This window comes from Mytilus galloprovincialis, chromosome 3, assembly GCF_965363235.1.
Source record: "Mytilus galloprovincialis chromosome 3, xbMytGall1.hap1.1, whole genome shotgun sequence".
Classification (NCBI taxonomy): Eukaryota; Metazoa; Mollusca; class Bivalvia; order Mytilida; family Mytilidae; genus Mytilus; species Mytilus galloprovincialis.
Genome location: NC_134840.1, coordinates 7,782,011 through 7,800,674, shown reverse-complemented (window position 1 = coordinate 7,800,674; position 18,664 = coordinate 7,782,011). Strand labels below are relative to the sequence as shown.

Here is an 18,664-nt window from a genome sequence, read left to right as displayed (position 1 = left end):
GGCTGACCTGTGAGGAAAATACGGCGTGATCATTGTTTGAATTTTGGTGTCCTGCATATTGCAACGCAAGTTCTACTACTTGCAGTAAAATTACCAAATTTAACGATACTTACCTTGGTTAAGTTGAAGTTAAAGTGTAATTCTATGAAGACATAGAATAACACTGGAGGTGTTAGATGAGATAGTACTGCGCATCTGCAACCTCAATATTTACAGTAAAAACAAAAATTGTTGGTATTAAAAGTACATCTACCAATTACAATATACAAAGATGTACCAAGCCCTATAATAAGAGCTGATGGGGTGGGTGGTGGCATCTAACACCTCCAGTGTTATTCTATGTCTTCATAGAATTACACTTTAACTTCAACTTAACCAAGGTAAGTATCGTTAAATTTGGTAATTCTATTACGTCATAACACTTCCGGTATTAGATGAGACTTCAAAGCCACAACATATTTTTTTTCCCCCGGTGTGCTTTTGAATGTATGTTACATGTATTTCTCACTTCTTTGACAATGAATACCTGTGATGATCATTAGATACACTTAGACAATTTGCAACAAACAGATGCCAGTGATATGCAATATGTAGCACTCATAAACATGTAGATCATTTGATCTTTCTTATTAAAAACTAAATCATAAATCAAACATTTAATAAACTCGTATTCAGATTTGTAACACTTTTTCTGCAAAGACATCACTTGTTGTTACTGTCTTGTCATAAAAATTTCCAAAAGTCGTTGAACTTGACCAACCGGCTTTGGCTAAAATATCACTTACAGGCACATTATTCTGCTTTGCCTTCGAAGTAGATGCAGATCGTGTACTGTGTGCTTTAAATATACTTGTGTCAATTCCTGCACGGCACATAATGGATTTAATCCATCTAGAAATAGTTGAGCAACTAACTTTTTTGTGTGGTTTAATATAACTTAATATTAATGAATCTTCTTCTGATCTTATATCAACAGTACGTTTCAAATATTCCTTCAGTACTAAATACACACATAATCTCCTGTCTGGAGGAAAACTTTTTAAAATAACTTCTGGATTCTTATATCCAGGTCTGCTTTGTTTCAGTAAATCAAATATCTTAAAACGAAAACAATCCTTCTGTTTTTGCATATTGCTGAGTTTTAATAAATGAATACTCTGTGATCTAGTAGCATTCGTCAATGCAATTAACATCTATTACTAGTTTTAAAGTTAAATCTTTCACTGATATATCAGCAACTGGTGATAAACGTCTCAACAATCTCAAAACAATAGAAACATCCCAAATATTTACATCATTATGTACAGTAGGTCTCAAATGATTTTTGAGAAATACTCCTTTGAGAAATCTTATCACAAGTGGATGCTTTCCAACAGGTACATTATCAAAAGTCAAACCAAACGCAGATAGTGCTGACCTAGCACTATTCAAAGCGGAATAACTCAAGCCAAATTCAAACAAATAAGTCAGAAATTCTAGCACAAGTTCTACAGACGTGTGAAATTTATCCTCTTTCCGTTCAAGACAGAAAATAAACCATTTCTTGATATATGTTTTATATTGTTTTTGAGTTCCTGATCTCCATGATGCCATGATAATAGTGGAAGTTTTCTCTGAAATTCCTCTGTTTTGTAATCGGTTCCGGATATCCGACATACCATCAAATTCAATGTCTTTTCTAAAGGATGAACTATGTCCTTGTATGGTAGAGTCAATAGCTTTTTGTTTGCTTTGATAACATATGGATTGTTTATTAACAGTTTCATTACTTGAACAAACCATGGTTGGGTTGGCCAAAGTGGTCCCACAAACAGCACGTCTGCCTTGTCTTTTATAATCTTCTTTACACAGCGTCCGATCATGCTGAAAGGAGGAAACATATATAACTGTAAGAAAAATTACCCCAATCAAGAGTAAAAGCATCAACATAAGATGATTCTGGATCAGCTTTCCCAGGCTGGTACAGGATTGGGGAAATGTTCGTAAATGTCGCCAACGTCGCCAACATTCTGAACAGTACCCGCTTCGCCAACGTCGCCAACGTCGCCAACATTTGAACAGTACCCCTGTTCGCCAACGTCGCCAACATTCTAACCTGTACCCCTGTTCGCCAACGTCGCCAACATTCTAACCAGTACCCCTGTTCGCCAACGTCGCCAACATTCTAACCTGTACCCCTGTTCGCCAACGTCGCCAACATTCTAACCAGTACCCCTGTTCGCCAACGTCGCCAACGTCGCCAACATTCTAACCAGTACCCCTGTTCGCCAACGTCGCCAACATTCTAACCAGTACCCCTGTTCGCCAACGTCGCCAACGTCGCCAACATTCTAAACAGTACCCCTGTTCGCCAACGTCGCCAACATTCTAACCAGTACCCCTGTTCGCCAACGTCGCCAACGTCGCCAACATTCTGAACAGTACCCCTGTTCGCCAACGTCGCCAACGTCGCCAACATTCTGAACAGTACCCCTGTTCGCCAACGTCGCCAACTTCGCCAACATTCTGAACAGTACCCCTGTTCGCCAACGTCGCCAACTTCGCCAACATTCTAAACAGTACCCCTGTTCGCCAACGTCGCCAACGTCGCCAACATTCTAACCAGTACCCCTGTTCGCCAACGTCGCCAACATTCTAACCAGTACCCCTGTTCGCCAACGTCGCCAACGTCGCCAACATTCTAAACAGTACCCCTGTTCGCCAACGTCGCCAACGTCGCCAACATTCTAACCAGTACCCCTGTTCGCCAACGTCGCCAACGTCGCCAACATTCTGAACAGTACCCCTGTTCGCCAACGTCGCCAACGTCGCCAACATTCTGAACAGTACCCCTGTTCGCCAACGTCGCCAACTTCGCCAACATTCTGAACAGTACCCCTGTTCGCCAACGTCGCCAACTTCGCCAACATTCTAAACAGTACCCCTGTTCGCCAACGTCGCCAACGTCGCCAACATTCTAACCAGTACCCCTGTTCGCCAACGTCGCCAACATTCTGAACAGTACCCCTGTTCGCCAACGTCGCCAACATTCTTAACAGTACCCCTGTTCGCCAACGTCGCCAAATCTAAACATAATAAAGGTTCGCCAACTTAAAAATATATTTGATGTTATTTAAATATAACATCTTCTTAGTTTCGCTTGTGTTTGTAACAATGCATTTAATTTAAATTAAAAAAATCTCACACCAGGGTTTTCATTATCACTGACTAGTTATTACATTAACTAAATTTCATCATTGATACAAAGACATAATTCATAAATAAATCAACATGCAGACATCTTATATGTCATGTTCAGGACAATTAGGTATTTCATAACCAACCTTTTATGGTAATATACTATACAAAACACAAAAATGTTGTCATTCCTCAAAGCTAACAAAACCTAGTTATTCAGAAGGGATATCGATATATAGATATAATCCCATAATCCTGTTCGCCAAATTCCACAACTTCCAAATGATTTTAACAAGTACCCCTGTTCTACAGTTTAAGAGTCTTTCAAACAAGTACCACCTGTTTGCCTTAAAATTGCCAACATTCAAATCATTAAAAAAAACATATACCGTAAAAATAAGAATAAATAAAAAACTCATAATGACAAATTCAATCAATACTTAGGAATATAAGGGATATATACTTGACCATCTTTTGTGAGAAAAAAAAAATCATGCAAATCTAATACCATCTCTAAAAATTAATAGTTTAATCAAGTTGAACAATTGCAACCTATCCAGAAACTAAATAGTGCTACATTTTTTTATAATTAAATAGCTATAGCCCATAAATAGTTTCCAAAAAGGAATACAAAAATCTTCAAAAAAGACTTACCAGCCTGCTAACAGCCATTTAAACATCATTATAAAATGTAACAAGTGCTTTTAAAATAAAAAGCAGTAACTCAACAGTGAAAATCAGGTCAATGACATGTACATATGACAGACATTTATAACTTCGTAACATTATATATCTGCATAAAAAAAAATGTAAAAAGCATTCAATTCTTTAACTTTAAAATAACTATAGGCTCTAAAGAGCCTGTGTTGTTGACCTTAGTCTAAGTGCATATTCTACAGAGGACACATACTCTCCAACATTGCTCTTGTCAGATTATCTCAATTCATTACAGTTAATAACTAAATAATAGACAAAATTGCATTTTACACTGTTATTTTTTTTACCATGTCTGCCATCTTCATTGGCAGGCGGACAGGGTCAGAGTACATATTTTACAAAAAAAATACATACTCCAATTATTATTGTAGCCATGTCTGGTAAAATTTTACCTACAAGTTTCAGATTATATTTTTGTTAAAGTAAACCATGTAAATAGACAATTTTAAATGAACATTGTATAAATTCAATTTATATTCAACTAAAGATTTCTTGCTGTTGTGCAATACACTGTGCTGTTGCGCAATACTAAGTATGCTGTTGGGCAATACTTAGTATGCTGTTGGGCAATACTTAGTAAATCTTTTGTCAGTTTGACACATTCCCCATTTCCTTTCTCAATTTTATTCAATAACTTCTCAATGTTTCATCAAAAATTTATAAAAAAAACTAAAGGGAGGTTATCTTAATAAATAAAAAAAAGTCATCAATTCTTAATAAAAACTGCTTTAAGCACTTTAAGGATATTGTCCAAACTCGGAAGCGTAAAATCTTCAATTTATAAAAACCAAAAGAAAGCTTACAACAATATAGATATAAACAATTTAAATTGACATCTTTAAGTTACTGTCCGAAAACTGGAAAATCCCCCTTTTTTTATAGAATTAAACCCCATAAATCAAAAAAGGTATACATGTAGTATAAAATTTATAAAAATCAAAAGGAAGCTCATGTAAATAGAATTAAACAATTCACCACAGTTTCTTGCAAGTTGGTGAAATTATTTTTAAGGTTATTGTCTGTAAACTGGAGAACCTCCCCTTTTTTAATAAATAAAAGTAGGAAACGGTAAATCCAGTATATCATTATAAAAAGAAAAGCAACTCACGTCAATAGATATAAACAATTTACCAAAGTTTTATGCATATTAGTTAAAGCGTTTTTCAGTTAATGTCCAACATGTTAAAAACGAACGATCAACACACAGACGGACAAACTTTCAATGATAAACGATAATACGTCAGTCAGGAGTAATACTTGTACAAGTTATTTTTAATTACTTGCAGAAGTAATATTAATTTAAATATATTTTAAAAATAATATTGGCTGAGTTATGTCCCTTAAACATTCAGATTTTTTAACTTTTGAAAGTAAAAAAGTCATCCTATCTTCTTTTATTAAATTTTTATGATTTCTTTGCTGTAATAGAATTTTAAATTATCTGCCCTTTGCAGATGTCTTTACTAATCATTTAAGTGTAATTTAATAGACAATGAAAATCTCATTTGTCTGTTATCTTCAGAACACTGCTCATTTACAAGCTTCCAAGGAGCAATTTTTGAAGGCCTTGCGCAATTACTAAGATCTTTGCGCAATCAGTTTCTTTGTTGAATTAATGAGATGAAACATTGAACTCTAATAAATAAAAAATCAGCAAACCAGGGAAAAATCATGAAAGGCATAAATTTACATCTCAAAACTTAATGACTTTTGTGGGATTGTAAGAAAAATTTACTTAAACAAGTAAATTTTTAAGAAAATTAAGGGGAGATTATTCAAAAATTATTTATTTACTTATTTTTTTTACTTCTTCAAGTAAATAAAAATAAATTGTACAAGTAGTACCCCTGACTGTAAACGGGCGTACAACAAGCATTCTGTGAGTATTGCATGGCAATGCAAAATCCCCTACAAATTAAAAAATTCATTGTATTGGAACAAAATTGTAACTTGATTTATAACTTGTCATTGTAAACATTAAAACAAATATCAAATCAATGTATTTAAGCATGACAAAAAAAGTGTTTAAAACTGATTATTTCAGATAATTTTCTAATCCCAACAACCATTACTCTGCACAAAATTATCAGACCAAATAAAAAATTTAAACTTGAACTGTTACTTGTTATGATAAATTTATATACTAATTATCAAATCCATATATTCAAGAATGACAAAAAAGGTGAGGAAAACTGATTATTTTAGTGAATTTTCAAAAGTAAAAGGACCATAACTCTGCCCAAAATCATTACACTGCAACAAAATTCAAACTTCTTTGTAACTTGCAATGATAAAATAAAAAACCAAACATCAAATTAATATCTTCAAAAAAATGCTTATTTGGACCCCTTTTTAGGACCTTAATTCCTAAACTGTTTGGAACATAACCCCCAAAATCAATCCCAACTTTACTTTTCAAGTTTCCATCCTTGAGTTTAAATTTCATACAGATCAATTCACTTAAACTAAAGTTATGTACGGAAATTAACTATTCCTACTCATAATTTTTCTTTATTAAAGTTTTTATCTATGTACATGTTGTACATTTATGACAAATGTTAAGGTACATTGTAATACATTAAAAGGTAACAAGAATTAAGTTGTAAAATTTAATTAACATCAAATTGGGTTTCGCGTTTTCAGGCATTTATAACCATCAACATTCTATGCCTACTTTCATATTTATAAAGTACCATAATTCTTAAACAGAAAAATAAATATATTACAAATATTTAAATTGATCACTATTTTGTAATGCAGTAACAATGGTTAAAGCATATCAATAAACATAATAAAAGCATTGGCTTATAAGTTCATTAGTAAATTGCATAAAAACAACATAAAGTGCAAATTTCCAATCTATAAAGAACTATAAGTCAAAAATAAAAATTGTCAAAATTTCAATGCATATATTTAACTTTACCATGTTTACTATTGTATTATTACTAGAATTAATACCACCATTGTTTCCCTATATATTTATGATATCAGTCTTTGTTAATTTTGTTTTTTTTTAAAGTGTGCATAATTTATTTGTGTCAACATATTCAAATAAAAAAATACTTGATATGAATAAAGTTTTATCCTGTCCAATAAATCAGCAAAATTTCACATAAGATTTCATTGTATTTAAAAAAAAAATCACCATCACTGCACAAAGCTGGAAGAGTGGAGGTAAACAAATTTTCTCCTGTTTACAAGCTTTTAAAATTAATTTAACCATGTATCCTCAAATTTCAAAAACATTTTATAATTTTATAAAAAAACTAAATAAAAATAAAATAGTGCTATAAAACTCCCAAGATACAAGTTAAAAAAAAATTCTTAAATGAAAAGCAGGTTTATCTTGACATCATATGCATATATATATAACTGTCAAATTCAAGAAAACATAAATTTCTATCCTTTTTTTAACTTTATATCAAACAGGATGTCATAGACATGATTGATAGAAGAAGATGTGGTATCAGTTACAATGACACAACTTTCCATCCAAGTCACAATTCATAAAAGTAAACCATTATAGGTAAAAGTACGGTTGTCAACACGGAGCCTTGGCTCACACTAAACAGCAAGCTATAAAGGGCCCCAAAAATTACTTGTGAAAAAAACAATCAAACAGGAAAACTAATGGTCTAATCTACATAAAAAACGAGAAACACTTATGAACCACATAAACAAACGACAATTACTGAACATCAGATTAAAATCAAAATCAAAATCATGCGGGTAATGATAAAAATTAAAATATAGTGTAGACCAATGAATACACATGTAATCAAATATTTGTTTTATAATTTCATCTCCATTAAAACACCATAACATGAACAATTGAAGGTCTTTCCACCAGCAAGAATCTATTTAAAAATGAAAATATTAAAATTTGATTTTAAATGTCAGTTTCAGTATCAAATGACAGCTTATTCTACGCTGACTCCAAAAATATATGGTTTCTATATAGAAAAATATATAAAAAAGGGAGATAATCTTTTACTTCCGGTTTAAAAGTTTGATAGTTTACTTGACACTGATTCCAAAAATATATGGTTCTATATACTTTTACATTGATTTAGTACAAAAAATAGCTACTTTCGGTTGACAAAATGTCACTTCCAGTTGTTTTTTTAAAGGTCACATTGCTTACAACCTAATGCAAAAAGTCCCATGGCTTTATCATGTGTACATATGAGGTAAAAGCAAAGGTCAAAATCTAGAGTGTTAAATAAGCATATGACCTTGAGCTCAATTTCAAGGTCATAAACCAAGGACCTCATATAAAAAGACTCTAGTCCTCTACTTTATATTGTTAATGAGTTATATTGCCATACATATGATATTAGATATAAAAAGGGGGAAAACTCGCGCCAAATGTCTATGTTCCAGACCGTATGAGTATTTGGACCGTACGCGTACGGTCTGGACCGTATGCGTACTTTTTCAAAATACTCATACGGTCGGACCGTACGCGTACGGTATGACTGATATTAGGAAGTTGGTCAAGTGTATTAGATACAAATGCATATAGCAGATCAACATAACTTAACGCTCAAATTAATATAAAAAAGTTCAATGGTAATTGAAATAAAAACTTTATATTTTAACTATTTCAAAAATTCACGCTAATTAAATCTGTTAATCTCTTGTATTTAGCATGTCGATCAGTAATACATTTAGTTCTGATCACTGAAATCGAAGATATCGTAAGTAAACATAATGTGGAAGGACATTTAGCAACTTTACAAAAAAATGCAAATGCAAAGGAACATGCATGAACTGCAAACATGTAAACGAAAACAATATTACGTTACTTGTGGTAGCAAGTGCCACCTTGGGCGAGAGTACCAAAACAGGATTCAGATATACAATTAAACAAATATTTAATTTCAATTGTTCGTTTGTTCATTTTATCTATCTACTAGTAATTGTAATAATAGCAATTTGTAAAACTAAAAATAAAGATTGTGATAAATGTTTGTTTAAATTTAAACCATATGATCCAATAACATGTATGGTCAGCTCGTACTGGACCATACGCGTATACTCATACGGTCCGACCGTACGCGTATAGTCCGACCTAACGAGTATACGTATACGGTCCGGACCGTACGCGTACGGTCCAAATACTCATATGGTCTGGAACATCTACGTACCCTTTCGACTAAGATTTATGTGTTACGACATGTCGTAACTAACAATTTTGTGAAAATATTTTGTCGATATCTCATATGATTTCTGAAAATAAGAGATAACAAGCCAAAATCAAAATTTTAATCATGACCTTGACCTTTGACCTTTACCTCATTTTCTTTTTTTGGGACCAAGGACCTCAAATCAAAAGACCCTAGGCCTCTAACACTTATGGTTTTCCAGTTAAAAATGCATATCACTAATATCAAATATAAAAGGGGAAATAACTCTCATATGGAGTCTCCGGATAGCTTCGGTCAAAATTAATCAAATCATCCTGAGGATATAACGAGCAATTTGGTAAAATAAATACGGTTGCGAATATTAAGCGATAACAAGAAAAACAGTGTTTGGGGAGATAACTCTTATATGAGAAAGTGTTCGGTTAAGCAGGGTCAGTTTCAAAAGCGTATAAACTGTTCGATGTGATATTCCAAAAATCTAAGCGACATCTTGCGAAACAAAAAAACAGCGAAGGAAAAAAATTAGCCGGAAAAAAATAATAATAATCAGAAGAAAACCAATAGGTCTTTCCACGGAAAAGTGGAAAGACCTAATAAATGTGTTTAAAATTTTAAACACCATGTATGTTTCTATATATGCCTTCATTTTAACTTATAAGTTCTCTAAGTTTCTATCCTTCAAAACTATAACTTTTACTCTATAAATCATGCTAAAAAATATAAGTTTTAGTGTAAATGTAACGGTTTATTTCTTCCTCTGTGATATTTTATCCTGAGGATAATTTGTCCGGGTAATTTTTTTCCAGGCATAGTATTTCACAGGTTGATTTTTTCCAGAGGAATGAAAATCTATCTGTGTTATGCGGATAGTATGTACTGGTATATATTTGCCGTACTATATTTTACAGAACCGTGTAAAATAGAGTTTCATTAACTACTATGTAAGTTATTCACAATCAATATATACCCAACTATAATTATAAAATGTTTCACAAAGGTAGACCAAATTTGCATAATTTATCAAAGGGAGGTAATTGTGAGCTATTTAAATTTTAAAGATATTAATATAATATATTTCTAAATCTATTTTATAGTGAAATTTTTCATTAAATCTTATTTTTTATATATTCATTTATATTAAAAGATAACTTACAACTTGATTTAATAAGACAGATAACATTTCACAGGTAAAAACTATCCAGCTGTTAAACATGCTTTTGTTCCAATATATTGTTCTGCTATGATTTATCTGATTTCCATATAATCAACAACTACATCTCTGTCCCCAGACAAAACTATTTATATAGTTAAAAATATCATCATAAGCAAATTCTTCTATTACTGTTTACAGTAGTAATGCAACTATATTTCTACCTTACTTTTAAATTTATATTTGTACTAAGATCTGAAAACAATTCACTGTTACATGTATTTCACTAACCTTAATTTAATCATGATATTATTTTTACAATTACGATCTTTGAAATTACTTCTGGTTTTCTTCCTTATGTTCATGAAATTTTTTCAAGGATAATTTGTGAAATTATTTCTCATTATAATACATTTTTTTTTAACAATTTCGCTTTATTTTAAATACACTATTATTATTTCATAGTATTTTTAAAGGATAAGTTTTTCTAATAACTATTCTATAAGTTAACTACCCAGATAGAATTTCACGGCAGAGGAAAAAATATCCCAGGAAAATATTTTCCTCCGGATAAAAAAATAAGAACAACTACTGTGACATTTTTTCCACCGGATCAAATTTCACCCGAATATAATTTTGCTTTACATAATATCATTTACCCTTAAAAAGAGTAATATATCACAATTCTTTAACTGTTTCCCCCATTTTACTAAACTTAGTCTTAATCCTAATGTATATTGAGTTGTTATACTTAGTAGCTCTGACAGTATCAGTAACTACACCTGTCCACTGTGAATCATAACTGACAATGACTGATCATATTAATATTAACTTTCTTGAAGAAATCATTGAAAAAATAATTTTCTGTTCAATAAAATAAGGGAAATTTATAAATAATTGTGAAAAGATCATAGGCGGATCCAGGGGGGGGGGGGGCCGGGTCCCCCCTTTTGTGGAAAAAATTTGGTTGATTATATAGGGAATCATTGAAGCATGACTGGAGCGGGCCCCCCTTAGGTCATCCAACGGGTAGTCTGTTTCCCGGCCGTTATTGAAATTCTTGACAATACTTGTATATTCCGAAGGCATACTGAATGTTTTACGGAGGGGACCAACCTATCCAACATGCCCCCCTTAGGAAAAGTTCTGGATCCGCCACTGAAGATTAAAGATTAAACCTCATGTTTCAAGGCTAGTTTAAAAGCCAAAAAATACTAGCAAAATAAGAAAAGAAATAAATAATAATTTTAAAACAAAAACATTAATTTATTTTATATTAACCAGTTTACTGTCGTCAAGGGGGGTGGGGGTTTTAAACTGACAAACTATGCATTAAAATGGGAACATTTAGTTGGACCCTCCCCCTTTTATCCTAGGTTGGCAACCCCAGTCTTCAAGCTTAACCACAAGTCCTACGGCATTGGTTGTAAAATTGCTCTCGGGCTTGTAAAATTCTCTCTACAAGCCAACAGAATCCAACTAAAATTTTCAAAAAATTGAGTGTCTGGCTTGTGGACTCAAAAGTTAAGCGTGAACAGGTGAAGGCTGGAACCCCCCTTTTAAAAATGTCTCATTTCGTCCCTGAGTGGTCTGATAGTAATAGTAGTAAAAAGGAATATTCTTATAAGTTAAAACATGCTAAAAACACTAACTTCATGTTTTTGACCATACAGTTAAATCAGTCTTATTGTATGGCAGTGAAATATGGGGTGACATTAACTTTCACAAACTAAACACTCAAGGGGATAACTATTTCAAAAAAAACTATGTGGAGACCTGGCAGTAGAGAACGCTCATTTAAGCTTTTGTAAATTTATACTTGGAGTAAGTAAAAAAGCAACAAATATTGCAGTTATGGGTGAACTGGGCAGATATATACTCTATTTTTGAAGGTTTTATTAAGTTAAAAAAACTATTTATGCAAAAAGATGCAATCAAAATATGATTCAATATGGCAAACTGAGCTTAATAATGATTTCAGAGTCAATAAATTATATGGTAACAAGCTTAGAACTTATAGACTTTTTAAAAGCAGATTTTGCTTAGAAAATTACCTTTTGCAGGAAAATTTTAGATATAGACATTATTTAACGAAATTCCGTATCAGTGCTCACGATTTAGAAATTGAGAGGGGAAGGTACAAAAATCTAACAGTGTCAGAACGTATCTGTAAATTGTGTGGTACTGAGGTTGAGGATGAAATTCATTTTCTTCTTCAGTGTCAAAAACATTTAAATATTCGTTTCAACTTTTTAAATAAAATAAAACTACGGTTTAAAAATTTTATTGGTTTGGATATTAAATCACAATTTATTTGGCTAATGTCCTCTGAAGATATTTTCATACTCCAGAAACTCAGAGAATTATTGGAAAATTTATCCTCATATAGGAAAGTTTCTTTAAATGATATATATATATAGTAATGTCCAGTGACCCCCCTTTTTTAACCTAGTTATATTATTAAACACTGTGCTTGTTGTATTCGGGTCTCACTAATTAGCGACAACAAGCGTCAAGAAGCGACAACAAGCGACAACAAAAATTATTTTAGCGACAACAAGCGACAAGAAGACTATTTAGCGACAAGAAAACATTTTTTTTTATTTGATATAAAGAAATTTGTATTTAATGTTTTTTTTTAAATATACGAGAAATGCACACGCTATAAAATTGAAACAAAAACAAAAAAAAGGTCAACTTTCCTTTGAAGGCTTTATTGAATGAAACAAAAACATTATTTCCTTTCTAACAGTATAATTCATTGTTCTTGATAGGAACAACATTAGATGTGGCTTCATCCTAAGGTAATAACAGTACACGGCACAATGTGGAACATCAAATGAGATTAACGAGTCGCGTGTCCCCTGTTTTATTGCTACAATAACATCCAATTAACACCTTCAACTTTGTACACGCGTCAGACTATACAATCATTGTAAATAGTGAACACCTGTTGAAAACTCAAGATTGTCATTAATTTCCTTTCATCTTCAATCAATATGCATAAACATGATAAATATCGTTTAATGAGGCAATAAACAAATAAAAAGATGAAAACATTCACATTTCAATTTTCTTTTTCTCCTGTTTGGTTTCAGTTCTTTATATTTCACAATTTGTGTCAATATTTTCAGGACAATGATGCACAAGTAAATAATTTTGCGAGCTTAATACATATTGCACGAAAAGAGTTTTAAAAAACAAATTATAAGATAAATAATATGTTCTAAAACACAAGGAAAAGTAATCTCATAATACAATAATTAAACGTAATACTGGCTGTTATTCATAAAAGATGATAAAATATTATGTAAATAATGTTTCTTTTTTTTCTATCAATTTTAACTTTCTTGTCGCTAAAATTATTTTCTTTTGCATATCCTTTTAATATTTATTGCAATAATTAATTTTAATTAAAAAAAAATGTTTTCTTGTCGCTTGTTGTCGCTAAAATAATTCTTGTTGTCGCTTCTTGTCGCTTGTTGACGCTTGTTGTCGCTAAAATTCTTGTTGTCGCTAATTAGTGAGACCGTTGTATTCTTCTACTTGTCTTAATAAATTTTTTTTTTTTTTTTATAACATTGTGTCTTAATCATATTGAATCACTTGTAATCATTTGTATGTAATTAATGTTGATTGTTCTGCTCCTTGTGGGCGCTTTGATTAGCAATAAAATATATTTGAATTTGAAGGTCATGGATATTCGCAAATAATTTAAATTAAAAATACAGTATGTGTCAATGTGATCACCTTTGTACTCAAATTTAATTCAATTTTTTAGTAGGTATTTAATGTTTGAAACTTACAAAAATAACTTAAGGGACATACTGTATACCATTTCACAGCATTATAATGTTCTATAGCATCAACATGACCAAGTAAGACTCAATAAAAAGTTAGCGGTCAATTTCCAGGAAAAGTTAGAGAAAACGGATGTTGACAACTTGTGTATTTCCAGAGACAAGGACGGATACATAAGGCCAAAATCCGAATTTAATTTTTCACCATAAAGTTATAATAATATATTTATATCTAAATTTAATGTTTTCAAACATGCTAAACAAAACATAAAAAATATTTTTTGCAAACTGTGCAAACAGTAAATAAAAAATAATGTTGGTGAATATAAAAAGATACAAAAATAAATGTTGGCGAACTTGGCTAAGTTGGCAGTAAGTTGGCCAACATTAAATTTAAAACAATGTTGGCGAACTTGGTAAACAATAATTATTATGATATGTTAAGGTTGGCGAACAATGAAGTTGACGCACACTTGGCGAACAGTAAATGTTAGTGAACAGTACAGGTTTCGTAAAGGTTGGCAATGATAGCGACACTGGTGAACAGTAATGTTTTCCTGAATGTTGGCGACATTGGCGAACAGTCATTAGTAATGATTTCGTAAATGTTAACGACGTTTGCGACATTAACGAATAGTAATGAGTTTGTAAATGTTGGCGACGTTGGCGATGTTGGCGAACAGTATTGATTTCATAAATGCTGGTAACGTTGGCGACGTTGGCGACATTGGCGAACAGTAATGAGTTTGTAAATGTTGGCGACATTGGCGAACAGTATTGATTTCATAAATGTTGGCGACTTTGGAGACGTTGGCGAACAGTAATGAGTTCGTAAATGTTGGCGACGTCGGCGAACAGTAATGAGTTTGTAAATGTTGGCAACGTTGGCGAACAGTAATGAGTTTGTAAATGTTGGCGACGTTGTCGACGTTGGCGAACAGTATTGATTTCATAAATGTTGGCGACGTTGGCGAACAGTAATGAGTTTGTAAATGTTGGCGACGTTGGCGAACAGTATTGATTTCATAAATGTTGGCGACGTTGGCGACGTTGGCGAACAGTAATGAGTTTGTAAATGTTGGCGACGTTGGCGACGTTGGCGAACAGTATTGATTTCATAAATGTTGGCGACGTTGGCGACGTTGGCGAACAGTATTGATTTCATAAATGTTGGCGACGTTGGCGACGTTGGCGAACAGTAATGATTTCGTAAATGTTGGCGACGTTGGCGACGTTAGCGAACATTTACACAATCCTGTACCAGAATGAGCTTTCCATGAACAAAAAATTGGTAACTGAGTATTTAGATGTGAAGCAAATAAATCTATTTCTGGTTTATTCCATAATAAACATACTTTTTCAAAATTGTTTTTATTCAGTTGCCATTCTATCTGATCATTAAAATTTCTTGACTGATAGTCTGCTTTTGTATTTAACTTCCCTGGTATATGAGTAGCAATCAGCCATATTTGGTGTTCAATGCACCAAATCCAAATTTTTCTAGCAATTCTATTGCATTCAATAGACTTTATACCACCCATACTGTTTATATAGCTTACAGCAGTTGTATTGTCTGTAAGAATTTTGACATTTTCAACAGTATTCAAATCATCCTTAAATGATTTTAGAGCATAATAAACAGCTAATAATTCTAAACAATTAATATGATTATCTTTTTCATCATTGCTCCATCTGCTACCTATTTTTTGTTCATTCAAGACTGCTCCCCAACCTAATTTTGAGGCGTCTGTTTGAATTATAACCTGTGGGTTACCTCTATTAAATTTCCTCTTTTTAGTATAAATATTATCTGACCACCACTTTAGGTCTTGTTTCATTTCTGATGTTACAAACATTTCAGAATCAAAATCTCCCATAGCTAATTTTAATGCTTTAATTTTCTCTCTCTCTATTTTCCTGTAATAGAGTTTACAAATTCCACAGCAGGGAGACTAGATATGAGTATCCCAAGAACTCTAGCTACTTCTCTTATTTTACATTTATTTTTACTTTGTAATTGTTTGCATTCTTTAGCAATAGTATCTTGTTTTTCAACTGGTAAAGTAACTGTCATTGTTTCCGAGTCAATGTAAAAACCTAAAAACTTGATGCATTTTTAGGAGTAAAAACTGACTTATCTTTATGTACTATAAATCCAAGGCTTGACACCATATTAACAGTTTCTGTAACATTATTTTTGCATTCGAGTTAAGTATCACCTAATAGTAGTGAATCGTCAATGTACCCAACATTAACATAACCCATTTTACGCAAACTTGCATATACAACTTTCAGAATTTTGGTAAAAAGCCTTGGTGCCATAGCTATACCATTTGGTAAGCAGGAATATTGAAAATATTTCTCTATTTCCAAACAAATCTTAAAAATTTTCTATGCTGTTCAGCAATGTTAATAGAATAATAAGCATGTCTTAGATCTACACTTGACATGTATGCATTTTCTTTAATCAAATTTAAAGCGCTTTCAAAAGAATCCATTTTGAAATGTTGATATTCAATGTGTTTATTTAATTCTTTCAAATTAAGTATCATTCTGTATTCGCCATTCTTTTTTGGTCTTACAAAAATTGGGGAAATAAATTCATTTATTTCAGATTCAACTTCTTGAATTACATTCATTTTTATTAATTTTTCAATTTCAATATCAACAATTTTTTCTTCCTTTAAATTAAATTTGGAATTTCTAATTGACATTTTATTTTGTATAGGAGGTCTATTGTCTGTAAATTCTATATAACAGTGCTGAACCGCATCTAAAATATATTTATCAGATGTTAATTTTCTCCATTCATTAACAAACAATTTCAATCAAAATCATTTGTGTTAATACTCACAACATCTAATTCCTGTACTTGTTGTGAGTCCAACGGGAGTTTTTTGACTCAGATTTGTCAATTGACCTTGAGGCACTACCACGACCTCTTCCGCCTCTGCCTCTACCACGTCGTCTATTCCATGAGGATCTCCATCCACCACGGAAACCGCCTCTAAACTGGCTATAACCGTTACCAACTGAAAGGCGATTTGAAATCTTACTACATTCTCCAATGTCTTTGACTGTTTTAGAGACATCTCCACCAAATAACCATTTATTGAAAGGTTGTGTTTTATTAAACAGGTGACTATATTCACCTTTTACATCAGGTTTCATGAGTTCTCTCCTAGCTAAGCATATTTCTTTATTTGCATGACCAAATAAAGCAAGAGAGTCCATACAGTCATCAAGAATACCTTCCAACTCAGGTTTGTTTTGAGTATCTTCTTTACCTAGAATTGTGTCTAGTCTATTAACTACTTTGGACAGATAAGTTGCCCCTCTGACTACAGTAGTCTGACATTGTCTCATTCTATTGTCATTAGTTCTAGTTCTGGGCCATAACAGGTCCCATACTAACTGATCAGTTTGGACTGGTACAAGTCCTTCACAATTCTCAGGCCGATTACTCTTTTCATCTTTCATAAGTTCTCTGTATTTCTCTTCAGAAATACCATTTCTGAAAATATCTGTGATATTGTCTGCTAGATGTTCATCTAGTTTATCACCACATCTCTCACCAGATCTAAATCTTTTATTCATACTAGAAAACCTAGACTCTTCGCTATTTGAGAGAGTTTTCTGTTTTTACAAGGTGGTTCATTACCGGTATCTTGACCGTCATCAGATTCATGGACCTCGTCCATATCTTCATCTACATCACCTACATTATCATACTCATCATCATATTCATCATTATACAAAACATCTATACGTTTGTTCATATCTTCCAACCTTTTATTAGTTGAAGATTGTTCATTTCTCATGTCAGTAAGCATATTAATAATCACATTATTATTGCTATCTGATGTACTAGCCGACACCTCGTGTCCCTTGTTTACCAGAGTCTTTCCTTTAGCGTCCTTGTTATTAACCTTTGGACCGCTACCTGTACTACTTTTACTGACAATAGGTTTTGAGCATTTTCTTTTAGCGGGACCTTTAGCGGGACCTTTACCCTTCCCTTCATATGCTATTTCATCTTCGTGCAACCTTAATAAGTCATCTTCAAAAGAAGATTTAGGAGTTTTATCTCCTTTCTCCTTGTGCAGCATGGCGTCCGCCATCTTCGTCAAGTAATAAAATAATCTCGTTTCACAAACGAAATAATTATAAGATTTTTACTTGCGTAAAAAATCTTTTTATAAAGACATATACTTTTATTCAATATAAATAAAATATATGTATAAGTCAATCACATTGACTTAATATATCTTTAATGAAATCTTAGTTAGAGGTTGCGCATCGAGACAAACCAAGTCCGCTCGATAGCAAAGTTAGCAACACATTGAGGTTGCATTTGCGCAGTACTATTTCATCTAATACCGGAAGTGTTATGACGTAATAGAATAAGTAAATAAACTCATCATAGATACCAGGAATAAAATTTTACACTTACGCCAGACGCGCGTTTCGTCTACAAAAGACTCATCAGTGACGCTCGAATAAAAAAAATGTTTAAAAGGCCAAACAAATTACGAAGTTGAAGAGCATTGAGGACCAAAAATTCCTAAAAGTTTTGCCAAATACAGCTAAGGTAATCTATTCCTGGGGTAGAAAAACCTTAGTATTTCAAAAATTCAAAGTTTCGTTAAAATTTAATTTATTATTACGAA

At 32.4% G+C, this 18,664-nt stretch overlaps 1 protein-coding gene across 1 annotated transcript; it reads right to left on the bottom strand.

Moving 5' to 3' along the window:
* Positions 1-314: 314 nt before the first annotated feature.
* On the bottom strand, positions 315-18,135 carry LOC143067091 (uncharacterized). Its single transcript, XM_076240128.1, has 2 exons — positions 16,849-18,135; positions 315-1,863 (listed from the first exon to the last, which is right to left on the bottom strand). The coding sequence occupies exon 1, from the start codon at positions 18,113-18,115 to the stop codon at positions 17,588-17,590; it is 528 nt and encodes a 175-aa protein (XP_076096243.1). The 5' UTR covers positions 18,116-18,135; the 3' UTR covers positions 315-1,863; positions 16,849-17,587.
* Positions 18,136-18,664: the final 529 nt, after the last annotated feature.

Bases quoted from the DNA above. Each gene is read 5' to 3' on its own strand.
- LOC143067091 (XM_076240128.1), bottom strand. From the start codon at position 18,115: ATGGCGGACGCCATGCTGCACAAGGAGAAAGGAGATAAAACTCCTAAA.